Genomic DNA, 27,354 nt, shown 5'->3' with positions numbered 1-27,354 from the left:
GAGCTCCTGTGTCACACAAGAAAAAGCAATCTCTTACCTGCTGTGCCATGCTCATGGCAGCAGCAGTGCAGATGCCAGCAGCTGATGCCCACAAGGACAGCCAGCCTGGACTTATTGTCATTATATATCTTGGTCCTGATGTCCTTCTACAAGCTGGAACATTTCTCCCTCTCAGCAGAAGAGGGCAGGAGAGTTCCAAGGTGAGGGCACACTCTCCCCCGTTTATCTGGCACTGAAAGAGAAAGAGAAAGTGAAAACCAGATGTGTTTCCCTGCCCATGGCAAACACCAGCCTTTCCATCCTTACAGTCCTTCCTGACATCAGCAGCAACTGAAACAACATCCCACTCACCTTTGCCATGTCTGGCAGAGGTTGCAGCTCTTTCTATTGCATCCCTCTAGCTTTCAAGTCAAGAGCTCCTGTGTCACACAAGGAAAAGCAATCTTTTACCTGCTTTGCCATGCTCATGGCAGCAGCAGTGCAGATGCCAGCAGCTGATGCCCACAAGGACAGCCAGCCTGGACTTATTGTCATTATATATCTTTGTCCTGATGTCCTTCTACAAGCTGGAACATTTTTCCATCTCAGCAGAAGAGGACAGGAGGGGTCCAAGTAGCAGGCACACTCTCCTCTGTATCTGGCACACAAAGACAAAGAGAAGATGAAAACCAGATGTGTTTCCCTGCCCATGGCAAACACCAGCCTTTCCATCCTTACAGTCCTACATGACATCAGCAGCAACTGAAACAACATCCCACTCAAGTTTGCCATGTCTGGCAGAGGTTGCAGCTCTTTCTATTGCATCCCTCTTGCTTTCAAGTCAAGAGCTCCTGTGTCACACAAGGAAAAGCAATCTTTTACCTGCTTTGCCATGCTCATGGCAGCAGCAATGCAGATGCCAGCAGCTGATGCCCACAAGGACAGCCAGCCTGGACTTATTTTCATTACATATCTTTGTCCTGATGTCCTTCTAGAAGCTGGAACATTTCTCCATCTCAGCAGAAGAGGGCAGGAGGGGTCCAAGTAGCAGGCACACTCTCCTCTTTTTCTGGCACACAAAGAGAACATGAAAACCAGATGTGTTTCCCTGCCCATGGCAAACACCAGACTTTCCATCCTCACAGTCCTTCCTGACATCAGCAGCAACTGAAACAACATCCCACTCACCTTTGCCATGTCTGGCAGAGGTTGCAGCTCTTTCTATTGCATCCCTCTAGCTTTCAAGTCAAGAGCTCCTGTGTCACACAAGGAAAAGCAATCTTTTACCTGCTTTGCCATGCTCATGGCAGCAGCAGTGCAGATGCCAGCAGCTGATGCCCACAAGGACAGCCAGCCTGGACTTATTGTCATTATATATCTTGGTCCTGATGTCCTTCTACAAGCTGGAACATTTCTCCCTCTCAGCAGAAGAGGGCAGGAGAGTTCCAAGGTGAGGGCACACTCTCCCCCGTTTATCTGGCACTCAAAGAGAAAGAGAAAGTGAAAACCAGATGTGTTTCCCTGCCCATGGCAAACACCAGCCTTTCCATCCTTACAGTCCTTCCTGACATCAGCAGCAACTGAAACAACATCCCACTCACCTTTGCCATGTCTGGCAGAGGTTGCAGCTCTTTCTATTGCATCCCTCTAGCTTTCAAGTCAAGAGCTCCTGTGTCACACAAGGAAAAGCAATCTTTTACCTGCTTTGCCATGCTCATGGCAGCAGCAGTGCAGATGCCAGCAGCTGATGCCCACAAGGACAGCCAGCCTGGACTTATTGTCATTATATATCTTTGTCCTGATGTCCTTCTACAAGCTGGAACATTTTTCCATCTCAGCAGAAGAGGACAGGAGGGGTCCAAGTAGCAGGCACACTCTCCTCTGTATCTGGCACACAAAGACAAAGAGAAGATGAAAACCAGATGTGTTTCCCTGCCCATGGCAAACACCAGCCTTTCCATCCTTACAGTCCTACATGACATCAGCAGCAACTGAAACAACATCCCACTCAAGTTTGCCATGTCTGGCAGAGGTTGCAGCTCTTTCTATTGCATCCCTCTTGCTTTCAAGTCAAGAGCTCCTGTGTCACACAAGGAAAAGCAATCTTTTACCTGCTTTGCCATGCTCATGGCAGCAGCAATGCAGATGCCAGCAGCTGATGCCCACAAGGACAGCCAGCCTGGACTTATTTTCATTACATATCTTTGTCCTGATGTCCTTCTAGAAGCTGGAACATTTCTCCATCTCAGCAGAAGAGGGCAGGAGGGGTCCAAGTAGCAGGCACACTCTCCTCTTTTTCTGGCACACAAAGAGAACATGAAAACCAGATGTGTTTCCCTGCCCATGGCAAACACCAGACTTTCCATCCTCACAGTCCTTCCTGACATCAGCAGCAACTGAAACAACATCCCACTCACCTTTGCCATGTCTGGCAGAGGTTGCAGCTCTTTCTATTGCATCGCTCTAGCTTTCAAGTCAAGAGCTCCTGTGTCACACAAGGAAAAGCAATCTTTTACCTGCTTTGCCATGCTCATGGCAGCAGCAGTGCAGATGCCAGCAGCTGATGCCCACAAGGACAGCCAGCCTGGACTTATTTTCATTACATATCTTTGTCCTGATGTCCTTCTATAAGCTGGGACATTTCTCCATCTCAGCAGCAGAGGGCAGGAGGGGTCCAAGGTTAGGGCACACTCTCCTATTTTTCTGGCACACAAAGAGAAGATGAAAACCAGATGTGTTTCCCTGCCCATGGCAAACACCAGCCTTTCCATCCTTACAGTCCTTCCTGACATCAGCAGCAACTGATACAACATCCCACTGAAGTTTGCCATGTCTGGCAGAGGTTGCAGCTCTTTCTATTGCATCCCTCTAGCTTTCAAGTCAAGAGCTCCTGTGTCACACAAGAAAAAGCAATCTCTTACCTGCTGTGCCATGCTCATGGCAGCAGCAATGCAGATGCCAGCAGCTGATGCCCACAAGGACAGCCAGCCTGGACTTATTTTCATTACATATCTTTGTCCTGATGTCCTTCTACAAGCTGGAACATTTCTCCCTCTGAGCAGAAGAGGGCAGGAGGGGTCCAAGTAGCAGGCACACTCTCCTCTGTATCTGGCACACAAAGAGAAGATGAAAACCAGATGTGTTTCCCTTCCCATGGCAAACACCAGCCTTTCCATCCTTACAGTCCTACATGACATCAGCAGCAACTGAAACAACATCCCACTCAAGTTTGCCATGTCTGGCAGAGGTTGCAGCTCTTTCTATTGCATCCCTCTAGCTTTCAACTCAAGAGCTCCTGTGTCACACAAGGAAAAGCAATCTTTTACCTGCTGTGCCATGCTCATGGCAGCAGCAATGCAGATGCCAGCAGCTGATGCCCACAAGGACAGCCAGCCTGGACTTATTTTCATTTAATATCTTTGTCCTGATGTCCTTCTACAAGCTGTAACATTTCTCCATCTCAGCAGAAGAGGGCAGGATGGGTCCAAGGTGAGGGCACACTCTCCTCTTTTTCTGGCACACAAAGACAAAGAGAAGATGAAAACCAGATGTGTTTCTCTGTCCATGGCAAACACCAGACTTTCCATCCTTACAGTCCTTCCTGACATCAGCAGCAACTGAAACAATATCCCACTCACCTTTGCCATGTCTGGCAGAGGTTGCAGCTCTTTCTATTGCATCCCTCTAGCTTTCAAGTCAAGAGCTCCTGTGTCACACAAGGAAAAGCAACCTTTTACCTGCTTTGCCATGCTCATGGCAGCAGCAATGCAGATGCCAGCAGCTGATGCACACAAGGGTAGCCAGCCTGGACTTATTTTCATTACATATCTTTGTCCTGATGTCCTTCTAGAAGCTCTAACATTTCTCCCTCTGAGCATCAGAGGGCAGGAGAGTTCCAAGGTGAGGGCACACTCTCCCCTGTTTATCTGGCACTCAAAGAGAAAGAGAAAATGAAAACCAGATGTGTTTCCCTGCCCATGGCAAACACCAGCCTTTCCATCCTTACAGTCTTCCTGACATCAGCACTAATTGAAACAACATCCCACTCACCTTTGCCTAATCTGGAAGGGAGGTGATTCTCTTTCTATTATACCCCTCTGGCTTTGAATTCACCAGTGCTTGTGTCACACAAGGAAATGCAATATTCCAGCTGTTCTGCCATTCCCATAGCAACAACTATGCAGATGTCAGCAGCTGATGCCCACAAGGACAGCCAGCCTGGACTTATTTTCATTACATATCTTTGTCCTGAAGTCCTTCTAGAAGGTTGAACACTTCTACATCTCTGCTGCAATGCTCAAAAAGGGTCCAAGTTTAGGGCACACTCTCCTCATGGTCTCTTGCACTCAAAGGCAAAGAGAAGATGAAAACCAGAAGTGTTTCTTTGCCCATGGCAGACACTAGCCTTTCCATCCTGACAGTCCTTCCTACAATCACCTGGAATTGAAACAACATCCCCCACATCTCTTTTTTGTACTTATTCATGCGTGAATAATAATAAGGAGAATTTTTCTGTAAATCTTATTTCTGCATGGAAACGATCTGATAACCGGAGCTTTTTTCTCTAAAACAATCCTGCAAATTTGCACTGCTTATCTATGTACGCAAAATGTTTTTGCCATTCATCTCAAATATCAATTCATCTGGCAAAATAAGATAGAAAAAGTATTTACAGACATTTTTGGACATTGATTACTTCTGGTCAAGTGGGAAAGAATCACTAAGCTGCAATCATGATATTCTTTTATCAGTTTCTCTGATTTAGCCAGTGTTACTAAAAGGGAAATAAGACACAGGCTTTTGATAGCTGCTGCCAATTTAAGAATGATAATAAGTTTTATTATTCTTGGCTAAGATCAAAGTCCCCCATTTCAGGATTATCTCCAGCTCATCAAGTATAATTAACAGTTTTGGATAGCCACATTATTATATAGCAATATTGTCTTCCTGCAAGGAATTTCATTGTTTTGACACGTGCCACAGGTTGTTAATAGATTGCCTGATTACCATTTATTTTTTTTATTGGCTTATGATGACCACAGAAAATTATACAGCAGCACCATAAAAACTTTAAATCCTATCCCATGTATCTGCATTCATATGAAAATAATATTGGAAAGCATTGGTGAAACTAAGATTACAAAATAAAGCAGAGGACAATTTCAGTGAAAGCCTGCAGGTTTCACAGCTCTGCCCATTTCAAACCCCTGAAGACATCCACGGGTTTCCTGCTGTGGGACACAGGCACTCACCTGCAGCTCAGCACTGCCTGCTCATGCCTGCGCACACCTTCAGGCTGGAACCAAGGAAATCCTCAGCAAAGACATCAGTACACTTTTGTTATGATGACTTTCATAAAGAAGCATCAAAAATTTCTTCACGAGAAATACTGCAAGTCCCTTTGACACTAACCCTTATTTTAAATGTTTAGATTTGTGCTTCATTCAGGCGTGCTGTCACTCACAAAAAGATTTTTATTCTTTTGCTTTTCATTCTGAGGAACACAGTGATTTCTGCCTTGTTTACTGACTGTAGGCACAGCAATACTCCTGCACCTTCAGGGAAACAGCAAATCCATCTCTTTCACACCCTACTTCTATCAAGCTCATTCACCTTACAAGGTATTTATTGCAAGCAGCTCTTCCAAAAATGGAGATTAACAGAACCTGCAACCCAGGACACCTCAGTAAGCCAGTACTTTTCATCTCCTGAAGGTGTAGGTAGACACAGAGCTGGAACATCTTTTCCAGAGCTGTGTGATGCTGTCTCATCTGTGTTCCCTTACTGTTGACTCAGTTTCACTTCTTATCTAACCTGGTTGCATCCCAGGATTTCTGGTGCCAAAAATAAACTGACAGCTTTCATCACTAGTTAAAAGGAAACTGCAATAGGAAAAGCAATTTTTCTGATTTCTCTGTTGATCAAAGATGCTTCATGCAAGCCTGATGCGGTAGAAACAATATCAGCTTTAGAATGACAGTCATTAGAGCAGAATCCTTTCACTGATGAAATCCCACAGTCCTGATTCATACAACACTGACACTGGAGGACACAGTAGTTTAGATGAGAGCGCATTAAAAATGACTAAGTTAAGGTCTCAGCAAAGAGTGACAAGTATGAAAAAAAGAGGTTGCAGAAACTGCTTCAGTTTGGCACTCTGGCATAAAGTATGACAACACACAACCTGGCTGTGCAGTTCCAGAAGCAGAAGAAAGCCGTCAACCAGGACTTGTTCTCATCTGCTCTGAAAGTCCACTGGGACAAGGCCACTTTTCTCTGACGTGCTTCCAGAAGTATCACTTCTGAGCACTGTGCCAGGGAGTTACAAGATACTGTTTGTGTGTACAGAGGAGAAAAAGACGTCTGTCTGGAAACAGACTTGGTGAAGGAGAAGCAGCATTTTCCAGAGTACTTCAGAAAGAACTGAGCACTGCCCCAAGAGCTTCAGAGCGGCAGGCTGTCACAGTGTGCCAACCAGCTCAGCTGTGAGTTGGCACTGAAGCTGCACCACAGGGAGAACAAAGCCCCCTGTGCACCCTTGGAGAGCCAAGGGTTGGAGATTCATGAACCTTGAGCTCCTTTCCAACCCGGGCCATGCTGTGATTCTGGGATTCTCACCTTTGCCTCATCTGGCAGAGGGAGGCAGCTCTTTCTCTTGTCTCCCTATGGCTGTCAGGTCACCAGGGCCAGTGTCACACAGGGAACTGCAAACACTGTGTGTGCTGTGCCCTGCCCATGGCAGCACAGAGGCAGCTGCCAGCAGCTGATGCCCACAAGGACAGCCAGCCTGGACTTCCTTTGATTCCTTCCCTTTGGATCAGCGTCCTTCAGGAAGGCGGAACATCTCTCCAGCTGAGCAGCAGAGGACAGCAGGGCTTCGTTGTCTGGGCATGTTCTCTTCTGGCCCTCTGGCCCTCACAGACACAGGAGGAGGACACAGAGGCTGCTGTCACACAGCCAGCCCTGCCTCTCAGGTCAGCTCTCAGGCCATCCTCTCTCCCCTCAGCAGCAGCTCACTGTTCTGCACTCCTCTGGCCTGGGCTGGCAGAGGTGTGCAGCAGTTCTGCTGATCTCCCAGTGCTGGCCATGTCTGCAGTGCCTGTGTGAAAGACACAGGAAGCTGCCAGCATTGCACTGCTCTGCTGTGCCCCTGCCATCACCGAGTTTGCTGTCAGCAGCTGCTGCTACACGTCCATTCAGGCACAGGCCTTTCCTTCCTGGCCCTCTTTCCCCCCCTCTCTCCTCTGCTCTCTCTCGTGCTCCCCTTTGGCCTGGGCTGGCTGAGCAGTGCAGGCCTTGTTGTTGCTCCCTGGGCCAACTACGTCACGGTTCCCCGTGACTCTGCCAGCTGCTCTGACACAGCGACTGCGTCCTCAGTGTGGATTCCAGAATGCGACAGACGTCCAGAGAAGACTTCCAGGGCTGATGGGAACATGCTGCCATCAAGAACTGCCATGGCTCAGGCCCCCTGGGAATCTGCTCACAGCGAAAGCTGCTGTCACTCTGTGTGGGCACAGCCTTGTCTGTGTAGGCCTGCTCACACTGCAGCCCCTGTCTGCACCAGAACCGTGCCGATCCACCTTCTCTTGGCCTCCTTGCCTGCATGGAAAAGGGCAGCTTGGGGCGAAGTCCCTCAACTTTCAGATGGCCGAGTGAAGTCTCTGAGCCCTGGTGACCCACTCAGCTCTTCAGCCTGCTGACCTGCTCTGCTGGGGCTGTCTTAACAGGCAGAGGGCACGTTATCCTAATGTCCCCACATCCATCCCTCTTAGCATACTGTAGGCCAGTTCCTAAAAGGACACCTGCACAATCTCTCTGAATGTTAATCAACATGCAGTTGGTCTGTGCACTGCAGAAATTGCACCTAGGTTTTCAGTGGTGATTAGCTATGTGTTTAGTCAGAGGTGCAATGGTTCTAATGGTGAGAGAAAGACATTCCCAGTTGTCATCACGTGGAACACACTTCAGACTGGAATCCTCAAGCAGACTGCAGTCAAGCTTTCTTAATTACTCGTTGTTGTTATCAATTCAGACGCATCTCTTAATTCCTGCTTGAATGAGCATTCTGTAATAAGCTGCTGAGACAGTGCAAGGCTTGACAATGAGACTATAGTTTATGAAAGCAGCACTTTTTACTTCCTTCACAAGTTCTTATCTGAATGCTAAATACAACATCAATTCACTTCTCACTGGGTTGAACGTTTTAAATATTTGGTAAACATAATGGTTCTAATTCTGACATTTAATATGAAAATATTAAAATTCCTGTGTTAGAGTACTTTTTTGTTAGGATGCCAGATGCTAAAGGGATGAAGTGGCACAAGAAAGCAAAATGTCTCTGCTGATGGCAGGAAGGACTGTAAGGATGGAAAGGCTGGTGTTTGCCATGGGCAGGGAAACACTGCTGGTTTTCTTGTTCCCTTTGTCTTTGAGTGCCAGAAAAATAGAGGAGAGCGTGCCCTCACCTTGGACCCCTCCTGCCCTCTGCTGCTGAGATGGAGAAATGTCCCAGCTCCTACAAGGACATCAGGACAAAGGTAAGTATTGGAAATAAGTCCAGGCTGGCTGTACTTGTGGGCATCTGTTGCTGGAAAATTTAATGTCAGTAAACTGCCTAGATAATGACAGAATGAGGGTGACAATAGAATGGTACGTAATCACAGTACAATTAAAAAAGTATGCAGGGTGCAGGAAGGGAGGTGTGGACATTCTGAGTTGCAACTCTTTATTTGCTCCAGAAAGCTCTATCAGAATGGAAGACTGAAGGAAATACTTTGAGTGCTTTTTTAATGTGACTGGATGAAAGATCCATGTGGCAAATTGAATAACTGGGTGGTAAAGGGACATAGATACCTCACTGTTTCATGGAACCTTTCAATTAAGCATCTGAGCACTGTGTACAGGACTTGGGAATATAAGTATTAGAGGATGATGGAATATCTTTATTTGGAAGGGACCTCGAGGATCATGTATTCCACCTCCTGGTTCCACACCGGACCTCCTATGGGTCAAGCCCTGTGTCTGAGAGCATTGTGCAAATGCTCTTTGGCCTTTGTCAGCTCAGTGCCAAACCACTGCCCTGGGGAGCCAGTGCCAAATTCCATGTATCTAGTTCATCCTACAGAATGATGCCAAGAACAGTTATAGAGATCGACTTACAAACAAAATTCTTGTCTTGAATTAATGGTACACTCACCATTAAAAAAAAATAAAAAAAAAAAAATCAAAGCCACATTCTTACGCTGGCATTTTACAGTATTGTCAGATTTTTGTAATTCTGTTTTGTCATATAAGATTCTCTCATCATGAAATAATGACCAAACTCTCTTTTCAGATCTAAACATACAAATGTTAAAGGCAGCAGTGCTGTTCAAGAGTACATTACCAGCTCAAACACTGCTTTGGCTATAAAACTGAAGGCAGTCAGGAATTTTATCAAGGAGTTGGAAGAAAACATGTAAGTGCCCAGGGAGGCTGTGAATGCCCCATCCCTGCAGGCATCCACGGCCAGGCTGGATGTGGCTCTGGGCAGCCTGGGCTGCTGGTGGGCAGGTTAGAAAGCCCACAGGACTTTATTGCAGCCCTGGGTGCAGGGGGATCACTGCTCCTAGCATGCACACAGAAGAGCTGGAGCACACAGGTGATGTACATTCCACTTGTGAGCATTCCTGCAATTGCAGAGAGCGTGCGCCTGTTCCAATCACTGCTGCACAGATTAAAAACTGATTGCAGATGAGCTGTTTTGGTATGGGGTTCTTGCCAACGGTCTGCAGTGGCTGTGTGATTCTTCGGGGAGTTGCTCTCCAGCCCAAAGGTCATGTCCTAAGTCGACCAGATCCCGTTTGTGTCCAGAAATGGCTGACAACAGATCAGCTGCTGGTCAAGTTTCTAACATCACACTGGCCTTGCTCCAGTGTCTGTGTCATCAGCCCCAGCACATACGGTGCACCTCTTCAAGGCTTTGCAACACTGAGACTCTGCACTTGGGCTCCAGACATCCTGCTGCACCAAGAGCTTATTCTAGCTTTGGTATCTTGCAACTTTGTATATAACTACATCACTGTAATCATAAATGTCTAGGAGCATGGAGATGGAGAAATTAATCTTCCTGTAATTCTCTGTACTGCAGCCCCGTGGTTGTCAACACCTAATGCAATATTGAAATTTCAGTTGAGAAATTGAAAGCTGCCCTTAACAAAAAAGCATCTGGATTTGTTACTGAAATCACACTGAGGATCAAGAAATCCAAATGCTTCTAGCATAACCACGATTATAGGCAGTGTTTAGACAAGCTCTTACAGGAAAACCATGAACACAAGGCTAAAGAGAGACTAAGTGATGCACTCTGCAGGAATACTCATGGAAGTCTTCACAGTGCAGGAGTCTGATCTGATTACAGATGCTGTGCTTTAAGTACCCCTTATCATATCTTTTTTTTCACTGTTGTGCAGGGGTTGGACTCAGTGATCTCTGGAGGCTGGAGATGCTGTTTGCTAATGGCAGATGGAGAGAGGAAAAGCAAGTCCAAGGCACGCTGTGCATAGCCACCACATGGCATCTGCACCATTTCCCCCTGCACAAAGGAGGAGCAGCTCACAAGCTTGGCCTGGGCCAGGGAAGGGAGCAGACAAACATCTGGACCGACCCCAAACGAGCTGGTTCTGCAGGTTGGGTGTCTTCTGCTGCTTGTCTCACATCCTGCTGCTCAGCGGTAGATTTGTTCCTGCTCAGTGCTAACAGGAAACTCACACAGCATTTCTGTTTCAGCTGTGCCAACGCTTTGATCCCTTGCTGCTTGGATGCGGCGTTTGAAGAAGGATGCCTGTGCTGATGTCCAGCCAGGCTTTGGGGATGAGTCTCCACACCAGGGTCCGTCTGACAGGACTGAGGGTTGGGGATCCAGCCAGGTCGAGTCCAGTGTGCTTTGCTCTTGTTCTTAGTGCTTGTTTTTGCTCAGGAGGGCAGGAGGTGAACCTCGTGAACCAATGCCTGCAGACGGGGTTTGCAGAGAAAGAGGTCCTGCAGGCCTTGTGTGACAGCCACGGAGCTGCAGCGAGGCTGCATCAGTGTAAAACACCAGAGATCCACGGAGGTGTGAAGGGGAGCTGTGGGCTGCAGTCACGCAGGAAGGGATGTGCATGCTCGGGGTTTGGTTGTTGTGTGTGTGTTAAGTGACTGTGATACCACTGCTGGGTCAGTGTGAGTGTACGGAACAAGTGTGACAGCCTTTTTGATGGAGCCCTGTGAAAGGAGTCCTATGGACTTGAGATCCAACTATCAGCCCGTGGGCATCATCCAGGAGTTGGGGTAGGGGATGAGGCAAGGGAAGTTGGGCTAAGAAAGGGATAAAGCAGTCTGGCAGTAGTTCTGTGTTTCTCCCATCTCCTGCTTTATTTCCTTCCAGGTGAAATAGATGGGTGCTGCAACATGCCCTTGAATGTAACAAAAGCCACTCTAGTGTGGATTTGACATGGGCCCAGCACTGCAAGGTACGCTGCTGGGAGGAAGCGTCCATCTGGCTGAGGGCAGGAAGGCCCTCCAGAGGGATGCACTGAGGCCAGTTGTGCGAGGCTCAACAAGAGCAAGCGCCAGGTCCTGCGCTTTGGTCATGACGACCCTGTGCCAGCTTCTCCAGGATTTGGCTGGGCTAGAATTCCAAGCAGCCCCTGATTCCAGAACGTTGGGCTGGGCTTTTGGAATCTTCTGCCCTTGTGACTGGTCTTGCCTCCCCACCCTGTCCGTCGTGGTGGAGCAGCCTGGTGGCCCTCAGTGATGTCATAAGGGCTAGAATGAGGGGAGGAGCAGTGCGTGCTGCGTCCCTTCATTGGAGCGCTGGAGCTCTGACTGAGCAGCTCGCTTGTTGCACTTGTGCACCGACTGCGTCCCTTTGTCTTCACACCGTCCTGTGCAGCACCTTGTAGGTAAGCTGAGACAGTGTGGGAGAGACGGGGGGACAGTGAGTGCTGAGAACTGCTGGCTGGCGGAGCTCATAGGATCACATTATCTCCATCAGCAGAGGGGTGGCCATGAGGGACAGGGAGGTGATCGTCCCCCCCTGCTCTGCTCTTGTGAGGCCCCAGCTGCAGTACAGTGTCCAGAAAGACAGGGAGCTGTTGAAGAGGGTCCAGAGGCGAGCCACAGAGATGATCAGGGGACAGGAGCACCTCCCCTGCAAAGACAGGCTGAGGGAGCTGGGCTTGTTCAGCCTGGAGAAAAGAAGGCAGTGGGGTGACCTCATGGCAGCCTTCAGTACCTAAAGGGAGCCTAAAAAGAGGAGGGGAATCAACTCTTTGAAAGGGTAGATATCAGCAGGACAAGGGGAAATGGTTTTAAGTTGAAAACTTAAGTTTTTAAGTTGAGGGAGGGCAGATTTTGGTTTTTCCCTCGTAGTCTTTGCTAAACCGTGGAAGCAAACTGACCTGCTCTTTCTCTCTCCTCTCTCCACCCTCTGCCTGCTTCCCTGCTGCAGCTTTTGCTCGTGGAAGATCAGAGCAAAGTGACAAGGAACGGCTGCGGATTCGAGAGATTTCTCTCCCTCGTTCTGATCTCTTGCCAGGTACCTGCCATGCTTTGTCCCCCCACATGCTTTAGCAGCCCGTGACGCCCCGTGTTTAGTAACACAGCCTCATCCAGCTTTGATGGGACGCTGGTCACGTGTGGGTTTTCTCCACGTGCTCTGCAGCTCAGCCCTCAGAAGGATGCTGTCTGTGGTGCTGTGACCAGCTGGTTTTATGGAAAGCAATCCCTTAGGCAAAGAGTCCCAGCCCCAGCTTGTGCAGAGCTGCACAGCATCACCAGGGACACCAGCAGGCGTGCTTGGGCTGTGTGAGTGTGCCCGACAGCTGTAGGGAGCACAGCAGAGATGTGAACAGAGAACATAAAAGTGTGTTTCTTTTCAGTTCCAGCTTGTCACACCTACGCTGATGGCTGTGGCGTGCAGCGAGATCAGCTGTGGGCCTGACCTGGCATGGACAGAGGTAGAGTATGAAGCTCTGATTGGTCTTTGTTCCCTGACTGCAGCCAGCAGAGTGAGCCGCAGATGTGCTCTCCTGCTTTCCAAGAGAGCTCCTCTGTGGCAAGACAGTAGTGCAAGAGTGGCAAGTTTATAAAAGTACCAGAGCCATCTCGGCTGTTGTGTTTGTCCTCTACTGACTTTTCCCTTGAAATTGCTGCAGAAACAACAATCATTCTCTGCTCTGTCTGGCCTCGCTGTTGGTTGGACTGCTCAAGAGAGCTGCTTGGTGCTTGCAATGGCACTGTTTGCACCTTGTAACTGCAGCCGTAGCTTTGGTTTCCCTCTTCACGGTCTCCTAGCATCTTAAACAGTCAGCCTTCCTGCACAAAGAGCGCAGGAAAGGAGGGGGCAAAATACACAAGGCCACCTGTCTGCGTCAGTGCCATTGCTGATTAGTCTGGATGGGGAGAGATGCATCTTTGCTGGCGTGTGCCTGCTGCACACCAGGGAGAGAAACAGCCGTTATTAGACTTGCAGTTCCTTCTGAAGTGCCCACGATAAGGACCGAGTGCATTTCCTGCAGCTTTCTCTGCAGATGTGCTCCTCACCTTGAAATCCTCCTTGTTGGTTCCCAGCTCCTCACCGTGGCCTGTGCTCTCTGTTTCAGGCTGAGAACAAGGGGAAGCCCCTGCTAGACCATGAGGTGGCACCTGTGAATGTTCCAGCTATTGCTGCTGCCCATGCTATTAAGAGATACGTTGCCCAGGCAGCGGATGAACTCTCCTTTGAGGTAAGCAGTTCAAGGCGTTCCTTGTTGCTCAATTTTACAATGGCAAATGTCTTCAGAGCTGCACTGGTGCAAGTGCTCTCATGCTCGGCCATGTTTGGCAGTGCAGAAGAATGCAGTCATTTGAGCTGTGCTTTCCTCCCAGCTGTGCTGAAGCTGGGATTGACACTGCAATCTCTTGCAGGTGGGAGACATCGTGTGTGTCATCGACATGCCACCAAAGGAGCTGACCCCCTGGTGGAGAGGCAAGCTCGGCTTCCAGGTAGGCACAAGCTTCAGACTGGAGAGTGCAACTGCAGTAAAGGCAGGAATCTTAGCTTAGAGCTGCTCTGCATGCACAGGATGCCTAATGGACGTAAACAGTTTCCCTGTGTCGGTGTCAGGGGACCTTGCCTTTGGCTGCAAATGTTGAAAAATTATTACCTTTATGCTTTGAACTATGGCCATTTTCTGCTGGATAGTCTTATGGAACGTCAGGCAAGCACGTTCCGAGGGAAATGTTATGTGGCTTTTGGTTTAACAGTTCAGACCTGAGAAGTGCTGCATGCAATAGTTGGCTTCTCTTCTTGTTACAGGTTGGATTTTTCCCAGGGGAGTGTGTGGAACTCATTAATAAGAACATTCCTGAGGCACTCATCAACTCAGTGCCAAAGCCAGGTAGGGATGTTACATTTGATGGTGTGGGGAAGCAAAATGAAGTCTTTTTGGGGGTGCGTTCCATGTTTAGTACCTCCTTTATCCATCCCACATTGTCCTCTGGGTTGATGATTCTTTATGCACACCATGGGGCAGGGATTTGGCCCAATCCTCCTGTGTTTATGACTGGACTTGGGGAAACTATAGAACTCTCATGGAATGGCTTGGGATGGAAGGAACCTCATGGATCATCATGCTCCAACCCTCCCGCCTCAGGATGGTCTCCCAGCCCCCACAGTTTATGTGAGACTAGATCAGGCTGCCCAGGACCCCATCCAACCTGGCCTTGGGCTCCTCCAGAGATGGGGAAAATCCCTTTTTGTATGTACTGGTTGGTAATGTTCTTCCCGTTCTGACGTGCTCTGTAGAATGTGCTGTGCTCGGCCTCGTCCAACGGAGCCAGACCTGAAATGACCTGGTTTCTTCCTTTTGTTGTGCAGTGCCCAAGAAACGCAGCAAGATCCTCACCTTCCTTCGTTCCTTGGTGAAGGCCCGCCCAAAGAAACCGACCGAGCGGGAGGTGGAGAAGGAAAGGGTGTTTGGCGGTGACCTGGGAGAGCATCTTCTCCACTCCGGTCGTGATGGTAAGGAGCTGCCCATTCCTGAGATCTTCCTCTGCTGGGCATCTAAAGAAGATGAAAGGGAGCTCATATCTAGCAGGGGGCAGGCTGATAGCCGTGGAGACACGTGTAATGGGAGTTGATGGCTGAAGGATAAAGTGAGGCGGATGCTCCTAAGAGACAAGCACATCTGTATTTGCTTCAGCCAAGCCTGGCTGGGCTTAGTGGATGGGATGTGAAGCACAGCCTGCAGCACGACTGAATCAGGAGCTCCACTGACGGCTGGCACGTGTTCTTCAGTCCCCCAGGTCCTCCAGAGCTGCGCTGAGTTCATTGAGCAGCACGGCGTGGTGCAGGGGATATACCGCCTGTCCGGCGTCGCGTCCAACATCCAGAGGCTGCGGTAAGAGTGCTGCGACTGACACAGCCTGAGTGCATCTGGTGTGGCTTTGGGCTTGCCTTCCTCTCGCTCAACCGGGTTTGCGTCCCTCTCTCCAGGCAGGAATTTGAGTCGGAGCAGATTCCTGAGCTCACCGTCCGTGACATTCACAGCGTGAGCTCCCTCTGCAAGATGTACTTCAGGGAGCTCCCGAACCCTCTGCTCACCCACCAGCTGTACGGCAAGTTCTCGGTAAGCACAAGGCCACGTCTTTCATTTCCCTCTTCCTGGGCCTCTTGGCAGATGGCTGCAGCAGTGCCCCAGCTCGGAGGCCCTTTTGCTGTCAGCCCCACGAGGTTTACTCGCAGTGGTGTACTAGCCTGATTGGTGTCTCGCTCCCTTTCTGCACTACTCCAGGATGCTGTTGGTGCCGCTACAGAGGAGGAGCGGCTGCTCAGAATGCAGGACGTCATCCAGCAGCTGCCCGCTCCTCACTACAGGTCAGTGCTGCCCTCAGCCTGCTGAGCTCAGCCCTACTGCATTGCAGAGGGCAACGATGCGGTTCCAGGCTCTGTCTCACGCCGGCAACACGATGCCTGTGTATGCTGAAGGGTTGAAGGCTCCATGGGCTTACTTTATGGGGTCAGTTCCTGGGCACGGGGGCACGTTTGGTGCAGCTGATGGCTGCGGCTGTGCTGTGCTGGGGCTTGGTGCTGCAGCGTGGCACTCAGTCAGGTTGGATCTACTTCATCTTCGGTGACAGTAGCAATCACAAGAAGTAGCATGAATGGAGGTTTGCTTTCTGAATTGCAGCACGGCATGCTCGTTGGTGCTGAACGTTTGCCTCTCTTGTTTTCCAGGACACTGGAGTTCCTGATGAGACACTTGGCGTGTCTGGCTGGGAGCTCCACCATCACAAACATGCATGCCAAGAACCTAGCCATTGTGTGGGCTCCAAACCTCTTAAGGTAAACTGCTGGTTCTGTTTCAACACAACGCTTACATCTGTTCTCCATTAAAAAAAAAAACAGTGCTCCCTTTTTCTCCATCAAATGTGCTCTTCTCCTGTAAAATCTGTGGCTGACAGAAGAGCAGGAGCCTGAGCTGTTCTCCATCCCCACGGGCACAATGTCTAGGTGACAATTTCTGCAGTCTTGTTGAGATGGGACTGACGTGTCCTTGATCATCCAGGGGAATTTCTGCAGTGGCATCACTGATTGCCCACTGCGGAAGTCTCCAGAGCCTCAGCTGACAGCTTTTGGCTGCAACAATTCAGACTCGGGGAAACGGTCTTGGAGAAATGACTTCTAAAATCTGCCTTTTCTACAGATCACAGCAGAACGAGTCTGCCTGCGCCAGCGGAAGAGCTGCCTGCATGGAGCTGCAGACGCAGTCGGATGTGGTGGAATTCATCATCAACCACACCGACGTCCTCTTCGGCTCCAAATCCGGAGCAGACATTGCAGATGCAGCAGGTGAGTGTCTTCCTCCATTAGCTTGATCTTGACCTGACACCTTGACCAAATGCAGGCCTTCTCCAGGATGTTTGAGATACTCTTTTACCATCAAGGGGACAGCAGACCTCTGGACTTCCATTAGGGTATGGCATCCTGTTGCTGGATGCTGAGAATGTCCAAGCCCAAACTTCACAAGGAGGAAACCGTCATTATTATGGTTTGCACGCAGGAAAAGCTTGATGCAAGTGTGGCAGCGAAGCTTTCTCAGTTCCCTGCCCCTTTTATCTAGGGGTGAGCTCTCTTAATGATGACCGTGTCCTTTGCCATAAACAGACTTCTGCCCACATGGTTATCTTGAGCTCCTCTTCTTCCAGTGGCTCGGATAAGCAAGCCTGAGAAAAATACAGCACCTCCCCCAGAACTGTGGTGGCTGTGCTGCTGCTTTCTGATCCTCGCTCTTACCTGTGGTTTTCCCTGACAGGGCACAATTCTCTCCCAGGGCCCAAGTCTGTGGGGGTCTCTTCTGCTGCCACAAAGCTGCTCAGCCTGGAGGAGGCACAGGCACAGAGGCGAGGCCACAGCAGGTCTCCTGTTGTGACAGAGAGCAGCAGGGACATTGAAGTGGAAGAAAGCCCTGCAGCTGGGCAGGGCAAATTCCACACCGTCGTTGACTTTCCATCTGACAGGTAAAGAGGACTTTCTTTTCCAGCACCTAGCATCATTGTTTGGGTGGGTTTTTCTGTTTTCCTGCAGAAACCAGGCAGTGCTAGGAACAAGCAACTGCTGCCAAGAGCTCAGTGCTGCTCTTCCCTCACCCTGCACCACGCACGACTCACAGCATTGGCTGTTTTCTCTCTCCAGACAAAATCCACCCAGCAAGACTGAGGAATCACCAGCTAGCAGTTGGTGTTGCTGCTTCAGCCTCAGGAAGCCATCCTCTGGCAGCAAACGCCAACTGCAGCGCAATGCCAGGCAGCCCTCAGAAACAGCAGTGGTAGTCCTGGCAGGTAAGGGTGCAAATGCAGCTTCCAAATCCCTGCTTTTCAGGAGCATAGAATTCAAGCTTGCTCTGCACATGTATCTCTTTCTAGCGTTCAATCCCGTGCCTAAATCTTCACCCCTGATCAAGTACCACTGTCGTAATTCAGCTTGTGAAAGTTTGACACTAACCCCTGTGTATCCTTTCTAGGTGAATCGAGCCCTTGCCAAGCCATAAGATCCAGGGCAAGTAGCGAGGATGCTCTGTGTGCTTCCATCAGTGGAGAGCTCATAGGAAGCACAAGTTGCTGCAGTTCTAATAGCAGCCTTCCATCTAACAACATTAATGGAGAGAAGGAGCTCATCGAAGTCCATGCTCTCATTACACCTGGCTCTGCTGAAGTTGCTGACCTGAGCCTCCCAGACACCACAGTCACAAGTGTGGATTTTAACCCAGAGTCTCTGCAGTGCAGCCCATCTGAAGCACAGTGTGAGTGCCCCGACAGCAGCACCTCCATGCAGGAGCAGGTCAGCATCAGTGAAGAGGAGCAGAGCCTCTTGCAGGGGGACTTTCAATCAGGCCTCCAGTCCCAGGCACCGGACAGCAGCACTGAGAGCTCTGAGCCACTCTCTCCATGACAAGACAGGATGAGTCCCATCTTCACCGTGGACCTCTCACACCCTCCTGTCCTTTATATAATAATAAAAGGAATCTTGTGCTCAACCAACGCCTTGACTGCCTCCAGAGTCTTCATTCACACGGACTGGGATGAATGCAGCACACAGCAAGGCACCCCAGCTTGCAATGCTGTGGCTGTGGGGTGCATGCAGCTCAGCTCCGGGTTTGTTCCTGTTTTGTCTGGCTTTGGGATGTCTGCAGGGGGAGCTCTGCTACCATTTGGCATGGTAGCAAATAATCTCTCGCATCCTGGATGCTGCTCATGATACTCCCAAGCTTCCTGGCTGTGGCTTTGTGATGCTTTTCAGGGCCTTCTGATGCATTTTGATGCCTTGGATGTTGCTTAACACCTCCCTCCTCCCATCATGTCCTTTCCTGGCTCCCATCTACGAACTGGCCCTGCAGATCATCTCCAGACCTGTCATCAGCACACTGCGGCAGGAGAAGCTCCCCCTGGCCAACGTCAGGCAGTACTGCTTGGTCTGCAGCTCAGTGGCCATTTCCCTTTTAGGCGGCAATCAAGCAGCAGAAGAATTTGCTCACCCTGCACCACACAAATGCTGCAAAAGCAGAAACAACCTGGGAATCTCTGGTTTGCAAGACTTCACAGACACTTATTGACTGTGTCTGATGGTTCCCTCCCATCCTTGATTTCCTTCTCCCCTTCTCCTCGTCTGATCCCACTGCTGAGCCATGATCAAGCTGCCCAGTGTGGCAGAGCATCGTGCAGAGCCGTGCTGGCACCTCCTCCCCTTCCTCTCCTGCAGCTCAGCCTGCAACCTGAGCAAGTTTTTTTCTGAGAAAGTGACCAGCTCTTTTCCATCCCTTTGCCCCTACAAACAGTTGTCCAGAGGATCTCGTCCAAGAATTCCTGGAACAGCCTGCAGCTGGCTCTCCTGAAGTTCAGGCTCCTGCCTTTGCTTCCTGCCAGGCCCGCATTCCTTGAGATCACCAACTCAAGGAGGGCATGGTCACTGCAGCCCTGACCGCCTCCTGTCGTAACCCCTGGTGTGCACCATGTCCAGCAATGCTTCCCTTCTGCTTGCTGTGCCCAATGCCTGCACCACAGAGTGATTCTCACTGCACTCCAGGAGTCTGTCAGATTGCTTGCAGCCAGCCATGCTGATTTCCCAGACTGACTGGAATCCCCCATCAGGATGAGAGTCAGTGAGTGCGATGCTTCTGCTGGCTGCAGTAAGCAGCTCCCACCAACAGGCTCTCTTTCCAGGCGGCTGTAGCAGACCCTCACCTCCAGAAGCCCTGCACTGCTGCACTTCCTGATTTTACCCACAAGTTCACAACCTGCTCATGGCTCTTCTGAGTTCTTTGCAGTCAACTTCTCATCATAGAGGGCAAATCCCTTGCCTTCCAGAATTCCATAGTATCAATTGTGTCTGCTAATGTCAGGATTTTTTTTCTTTCTTTTCTTTTTCCATTTTCTAGGTAGGAAAATGAATTTCTGAGCCAGGAGAAGCAGAAGTGAAACAGTCTTCCTGGCACTGCTCAGGTTGCAGGAGTTGCCAAGTGCTCCTCAGGTAATGTGTGCTGAAGAGCTGACCTTGGTGGCAGGGGCTGTGGCTGCATTTTGTGCCTGTCATGCGGGAATCCAAGAAAGCCTATTCAGAGCAGGAGCTGCAGAGCGAGATAAACATCACGAGAAGGTAAGGCTGAGAAGCAAGGACACCTCCAGAAAGAAGAGAAAAACTGAGTCAAGTGAGCTGCGTGACGGCCGTGTGATGCTGACCATGATTGGAGGAAGAGCGCATGGCTGGGAATGACTGATGGCTCTGGTTGGATGGGTGCCTGTGTGCACAGAGTTAAGGAGTGTTTGTGGGATGTTTTGCTGGCATCTAACGGCTGTAAGGGGAAGTCAAGAGAGAAAACTTGTGAATGCATAGAAGGGATGTTAAAATCTGGAACAGACTGTTTGGATCAGTCACAGCTGAGTCCAGATTGCCACACTGTCAGAACCTGGGGCCTAGGATTTTCCTTTAAGAGTGCCAACTGCTCATTTTAAATGATAAAAAGTAACATTGATAGAAGCTTCCCTCCTTGCATTAGAATAAGGCATTGATATTTGATGTTTCTGTCTTTCCATTCCTTCAGCAGCCTGGGTGTTGATGCAGCTGTATGCATCTGCTGCCCTCTCCTTCTGTTTTGTGTAAAAGAACAGTAAAATATGCAATCAGTGTGAGATCTTTCTGAAGTATTTTACTTTATTTGCCCCTAGGCTGCAATGGCTGGGAAATGGCAGTGTCACCCAGGAGCCCACACGGCGACCTGATGTCTCATTGTTGGGGTCTATTGGAAACCACCACGATGACAAAAGAATGCCTGGGATTCCTCCGGCCCAAATGCCAAACCTTGCACTTGGCTGTGCTGAACCTCATGAGGTTCACCCAGGCCCACCTCTCAAGTCTGCTGAGCTCAAACAGATGTCATTTTTCTCGTGTCCTTCCATTCCGAGTCCATCTGTTCCCCAAAGCAAAAGAATTTGGAGGGAACCACCGACAGTTATGTGAGCGATTTCAGCGTCTATTTCTGATCATGGCAACAACTTCAGAGGTCACACTTAATTTACGGTGCCCGTTGTAATTCTGACCAAGGCTGCAGTTGCAGCTGACTTCCCAAGGCTGCAAGACGTGGTGGTGACACAGCCTTGTGCTTCTGCATTTGTGCTCATCCCACGTTTCCTTTCTCTGTCTCGCAGGTCAGCTCCTGCTGGAAGCAGATGGTATCCCAGTGTGAATGAAGGTCAGTGCAGGAGCAGCTGCTGATGGGAGGAAGGAAGTCCATGCTGAAGAGCTCTGAAGCATCTGCAGGTATGGTTCTGGAGGAGGCAGCAGTGATGTCGGAGGGCTCCCCAGCAGGAAGCTGTCTCATCCAAATGCTTGCTGAGTGGTTGGAAGGGAGTTTTCTGCATGACAGCAGCACCAGTTGCTTGCTTCAAATGCTGCAAAGACAAGGATTAGCACGAGTTCCAGTATCTACAGTATCATCACGAATCACGACAGGATTACAATGTGTCCTCATACAAACGCAGCCATTTCTCTCTGAGTCCAGAGGCTGTCCGGAAAGCATCTTTGAGGTCTCTCACACCAAACCACTGCTGTCCGTGTGGGATCTGACTCATTAGGGTATAGGGGTTAGGAACCACAGGCTGTCTTTTGAGAACGGGTTCAGTCATTTCCTTACATCTTGCACCAGCCGATACGTGCCGTCTGCCTTCCGTGCCGACAGGATTGGGGTGTTATAAGGCCACAGACAAGGTTCCAGAAGACCATCCTTAAGCACTGTCTGTGTTACAGCTTTTAGACCCACTCTCCCTTCTAAGGCTATGGGATATTGTTGCTGTTTCACAGCTCCACTCCCTCCTTGGGCAGTTCTTTGTAAGGGAAAATTGTGAGTCCACCCCGATTTCCTTCCCCTGCCCACACCTTTGGATTCATTTCTTCTCATCACAGCTGATAACACATTCATTGACCCCTGATATCTGTTTCACAGACTTGCAGCTGTAATCCTCATTTAACTGTTAAATCTCTCCCCCATAAATCGGTCCCTGCTTCAGGCACAGAGAACAATTGCCCTGCAACTATTTTATCTTTCCATTTTAGTTCTGTGGTCTCCAAGAGTGGAGCTGTCATTTCTGATCCCTCAGCCCCAGTTATGCACAACAGCCACATCCAGATACACGTCTGGTACCTCTGAACTAGCTAATGCTGTAGGATGGAATGTTGTTTCTGCACTGGCTATCAAATGTGGGATTGCTCTGAAGCAGTACAGCACCATGTGTTTTGTAATTTGCCCTTAGAAACAGTTTGAAAAAGTAGAAAGACTTTATTAGTATTAGTAAAAAGAAGTTATTTCATAACATATTTTAGAAATACAGTTGTTCAATCATGTGATCAATTCTCACTTACAGAACTGTAATAGTTACAAACTGCATGGGTATAGCATTAAGGACCAGAAAGCATGTTGTAAGGCCATTCTGTTTGGATAGGAGAAGCTCAGCAAAAGAAAAACAGACTCCAAAGAAGCCAGGGCCTCCACACAAGGCCGAACTGACTCACTCTGTGGGCAGGTTGGGATGCAACAGGCAGGCATCAAGAGACTCCCCTCTGTCCTCCTTCCAAACTTCTCTCTCTTCAGGGATGAGCAGGTGTCCAGAAATAGTGGCCAAGTGTTGATAAGCAGCTGTCAGGCATTCAATAATTAGCAGTATACCTGCTGAGCTAGCAACAATTGGTGTTTAGCCAGTCACACACACACACATAGAATGGCACTGGTTGGAAGGGACCTCAAGGATCTGGAATCTCCAACTCCCTGCCACAGGCAGGGCCACCAACCTCTGTACCACTGCACATATGCACACTGCTGGATAAAAACAGCAGTGTGGGAAAAATCTGTATGCTGTGGATGAAAAGGGTGAATCAGAATGGCTTAACAGCTGTCCCACAAGGAAAAGCAATCCCTTACCTGCTGTGCCATGCTCATGGCAGCAGAAATGCAGATGCCAGCAGCTGATGCCCACAAGGACAGCCAGCCTGGACTTATTTTCATTACATACCTTTGTCCTGATGTCCTTCTAGAAGCTGGAACATTTCTCCATCTCAGCAGAAGAGGGCAGGAGGGGTCCAAGGTGAGGGCACACACTCCTCTTTTTCTGGAACACAAAGAGAAAATGAAAACCAGATGTGTTTCCCTGCCTATGGCAAACACCAGAATTTTCCATCCTTACAGTCTTCCTGACTTCAGCAATAATTGAAACAACATCCCACTCACCTTTGCCATGTCTGGCAGAGGTTGCAGCCCTTTCCATTGCATCCCTCTAACTTTCAAGTCAAGAGCTCCTGTGTCACACAAGGAAAAGCAATCTTTTACCTGCTGTGCCATGCTCATGGCAGCAGCAATGCAGATGCCAGCAGCTGATGCCCACAAGGACAGCCAGCCTGGACTTCTTTTCATTACATATCTTTGTCCTGATTTCCTTCTAGCAGCTGGAACACTTCTCCATCTCAGTAGAAGAGGGCAGGAGGGGTCCAAGTTGAGGGCACACTCTGCTCTTTATCTGGCACTCAAAGAGAAAGAGAAAATGAAAACAAGATGTGTTTCCCAGCCCATGGCAAACACCAGCCTTTCCATCCTTACAGTCCTTCCTGCCATCATCAGCAATGGAAACAACATCCCACTCAACTTTGCCATGTCTGGCAGAGGTTGCAGCTCTTTCTATTGCATACCTCTAGCTTTCAAGTCAAGAGCTCCTGTGTCACACAAGGAAAAGCAATCTTTTACCTGCTGTGCCATGCTCATGGCAGCAGAAGTCCAGATGCCAGCAGCTGATGCCCACAAGGACAGCCAGCCTGGACTTATTTTCATTACATATCTTTGTCCTGATGTCCTTCTAGAAGCTGGAACATTTCTCCATCTCAGCAGAAGAGGGCAGGAGGGCTCAAAGGTGAGGGCACACTCTGCTCTTTATCTGGCACTCAAAGAGAAAGAGAAAATGAAAACCAGATATGTTTCCCAGCCCATGGGAAACACCAGCCTTTCCATCCTTACAGTCCTTCCTGCAATCATCAGCAATGGAAACAACATCCCACTCACCTTTGCCATGTCTGGCAGAGGTTGCAGCTCTTTCTATTGCATACCTCTAGCTTTCAAGTCAAGAGCTCCTGTGTCACACAAGGAAAAGCAACCTTTTACGTGCTTTGCCATGCTCATGGCAGCAGCAATGCAGATGCCAGCAGCTGATGCCCACAAGGACAGCCAGCCTGGACTTATTTTCATTACATATCTTTGTCCTGATTTCCTTCTAGAAGCTCGGACATTTCTCCCTCTGAGCAGCAGAGGGCAGGAGGGGTCCAAGGTGAGGGCACACTCTGCTCTTTAACTGGCACTCAAAGAGAAAATGAAAACCAGATGTGTTTCCCTGCCTATGGCAAACACGAGACTTTCCATCCTTACAGTCTTCCTGACTTCAGCAGCAACTGAAACAGCATCCCACTCACCTTTGCCATGTCTGGCAGAGGTTGCAGCCCTTTCCATTGCATCCCTCTAGCTTTCAAGTCAAGAGCTCCCGTGTCACACAAGGAAAAGCAATATTTTACCTTTTTGCCATGCTCATGGCAGCAGCAATGCAGATGCCAGCAGCTGATGCCCACAAGGACAGCCAGCCTGGACTTATTTTCATTACACATCTTTGTTCTGATGTCCTTCTAGAAGCTGGAACATTTCTCCATCTCAGCAGAAGAGGGCAGGAGGGGTCCAAGATTAGGGCACACTCTCCTCTTTTTCTGGCACACAAAGACAAAGAGAAGATGAAAACCAGATGTCTTTCCCTGCCCATGGCAAACACCAGAATTTCCATCCTTACAGTCCTTCCTGACATCAGCAGCAACTGAAACAACATCCCACTCACCTTTGCCATGTCTGGCAGAGGTTGCAGCTCTTTCTATTGCATCCCTCTTGCTTTCAAGTCAAGAGCTCCTGTGTCACACAAAGAAAAGCAATCTTTTACCTGCTGTGCCATGCACTAGGCAGCAGCAATGCAGATGCCAGCAGCTGATGCCCACAAGGACAGCCAGCCTGGACTTATTTACATTATATATCTTTGTCCTGATGTCCTTCTAGAAGCTGGAACATTTCTCCATTTCAGCAGAAGAGGGTAGGAGGGGTCCAAGGTGAGGGCAAACTATCCCATGTTTATCTGGCACTCAAAGAGAAAGAGAAAATGAAAACCAGATGTGTTTCACTGCCCATGGCAAACACCAGCCTTTCCATCCTTACAGTCCTCCTGACATCAGCACTAATTGAAACAACATCCCACTCACCTTTGCCATGTCTGGCAGAGGTTGCAGCTCTTTCTATTGCATCCCTCTAGCTTTCAAGTCAAGAGCTCCTGTGTCACACAAGGAAACGCAATCTTTTACCTGCTTTGCCATGCTCATGGCAGCAGCAATGCAGATGCCAGCAGCTGATGCCCACAAGGACAGCCAGCCTGGACTTATTTTCATTACATATCTTTGTCCTGATGTCCTTCTAGAAGCTGGAACATTTCTCCATCTCAGCAGAAGAGGGCAGGAGGGGTCCAAGGTTAGGGCACACTCTCCTCTTTTTCTAGCACACAAAGACAAAGGGAAGATGAAAACCAGATGTGTTTCCCAGCCCATGGCAAACACCAGCCTTTCCATCCTTACAGTCCTTCCTGACATCAGCACTAATTGAAACAACATCCCACTCACCTTTGCCATCTCTGGCAGAGGTTGCAGCTCTTTCTATTGTATCCCTCTAGCTTTCAAGTCAAGAGCTCCTGTGTCACACAAAGAAAAGCAATCTTTTACCTGCTGTGCCATGCTCTAGGCAGCAGCAATGCAGATGCCAGCAGCTGATGCCCACAAGGACAGCCAGCCTGGACTTATTTACATTACATATCTTTGTCCTGATGTCCTTCTACAAGCTGGAACATTTCTCCATCTCAGCAGAAGACGGCAGGAGGGGTCCAAGGTTAGGGCACACTCTCCTCTGTATCTGGCACACAAAGACAAAGAGAAGATGAAAACCAGATGTGTTTCCCAGCCCATGGCAAACACCAGACTTTCCATCCTTACAGTCCTTCCTGAAATCATCAGCAACTGAAACAACATCCCACTCACCTTTGCCATGTCTGGCAGAGGTTGCAGCTCTTTCTATTGCATCCCTCTTGCTTTCAAGTCAAGAGCTCCTGTGTCACACAAGGAAAAGCAATCTTTTACCTGCTGTGCCATGCTCATGGCAGCAGCAATGCAGATGCCAGCAGCTGATGCCCACAAGGACAGCCAGCCTGGACTTATTTTCATTACATATCTTTGTCCTGATGTCCTTCTAGAAGCTGGAACATTTCTCCATTTCAGCAGAAGAGGGCAGGAGGGGTCCAAGGTGAGGGCACACTCTGCTCTTTATCTGGCACTCAAAGAGAAAGAGAAAATGAAAACAAGATGTGTCTCCAAGCCCATGGCAAACACCAGCCTTTCCATCCTTACAGTCCTTCCTGACATCAGCACTAATTGAAACAACATCTCACTCACCTTTGCCATGTCTGGCAGAGGTTGCAGCTCTTTCTATTGCATCCCTCTAGCTTTCAAGTCAAGAGCTCCTGTGTCACACAAGGAAACGCAATCTTTTAGCTGCTTTGCCATGCTCATGGCAGCAGCAATGCAGATGCCAGCAGCTGATGCCCACAAGGACAGCCAGCCTGGACTTATTTTCATTACACATCTTTGTCCTGATGTCCTTCTAGAAGCTGGAACATTTCTCCATTTCAGCAGAAGAGGGTAGGAGGGGTCCAAGGTGAGGGCAAACTATCCCATGTTTATCTGGCACTCAAAGAGAAAGAGAAAATGAAAACCAGATGTGTTTCACTGCCCATGGCAAACACCAGCCTTTCCATCCTTACAGTCCTTCCTGACATCAGCACTAATTGAAACAACATCCCACTCACCTTTGCCATGTCTGCCAGAGGTTGCAGCTCTTTCTATTGCATCCCTCTTGCTTTCAAGTCAAGAGCTCCTGTGTCACACAAGGAAAAGCCATCTTTTACCTGCTTTGCCATGCTCATGGCAGCAGCAATGCAGATGCCAGCAGCTGATGCCCACAAGGACAGCCAGCCTGGACTTATTTTCATTACATATCTTTGTCCTGATGTCCTTCTAGAAGCTGGAACATTTCTCCATCTCAGCAGAAGAGGGCAGGAGGGGTCCAAGTTGAGGGCACACTCTCCTCTTTTTCTGGCACACAAAGACAAAGAGAAGATGAAAACCAGATGTGTTTCCCAGCCCATGGCAAACACCAGACTTTCCATCCTTACAGTCCTTCCTGAAATCATCAGCAACTGAAACAACATCCCACT

At 49.1% G+C, this 27,354-nt stretch overlaps 1 protein-coding gene and 1 long non-coding RNA gene across 2 annotated transcripts in view; one reads left to right on the top strand and one right to left on the bottom strand.

The window, feature by feature from the left end:
• LOC149912493 (uncharacterized) overlaps nt 1-27,354 on the bottom strand; it is a 215,133-nt gene that overhangs the window by 41,342 nt on the left and 146,437 nt on the right. The window lies entirely within an intron of this gene.
• LOC149912500 (rho GTPase-activating protein 32-like) lies at nt 12,545-15,980 on the top strand. Its single transcript, XM_090130833.1, has 6 exons — nt 12,545-12,551; nt 14,250-14,378; nt 14,858-15,001; nt 15,278-15,380; nt 15,476-15,608; nt 15,774-15,980. The coding sequence occupies exons 1-6, from the start codon at nt 12,545-12,547 to the stop codon at nt 15,879-15,881; spliced, it is 624 nt and encodes a 207-aa protein (XP_089986959.1). The 3' UTR covers nt 15,882-15,980.

This window comes from Phasianus colchicus, chromosome Z (genome assembly GCF_987193195.1).
Source record: "Phasianus colchicus chromosome Z, bPhaCol1.hap1.1, whole genome shotgun sequence".
Lineage (NCBI taxonomy): Eukaryota > Metazoa > Chordata > Aves > Galliformes > Phasianidae > Phasianus > Phasianus colchicus.
The sequence above is the reverse complement of the archived record's forward strand: the minus strand, read 5'-3'. Positions and strand labels throughout refer to the sequence as shown.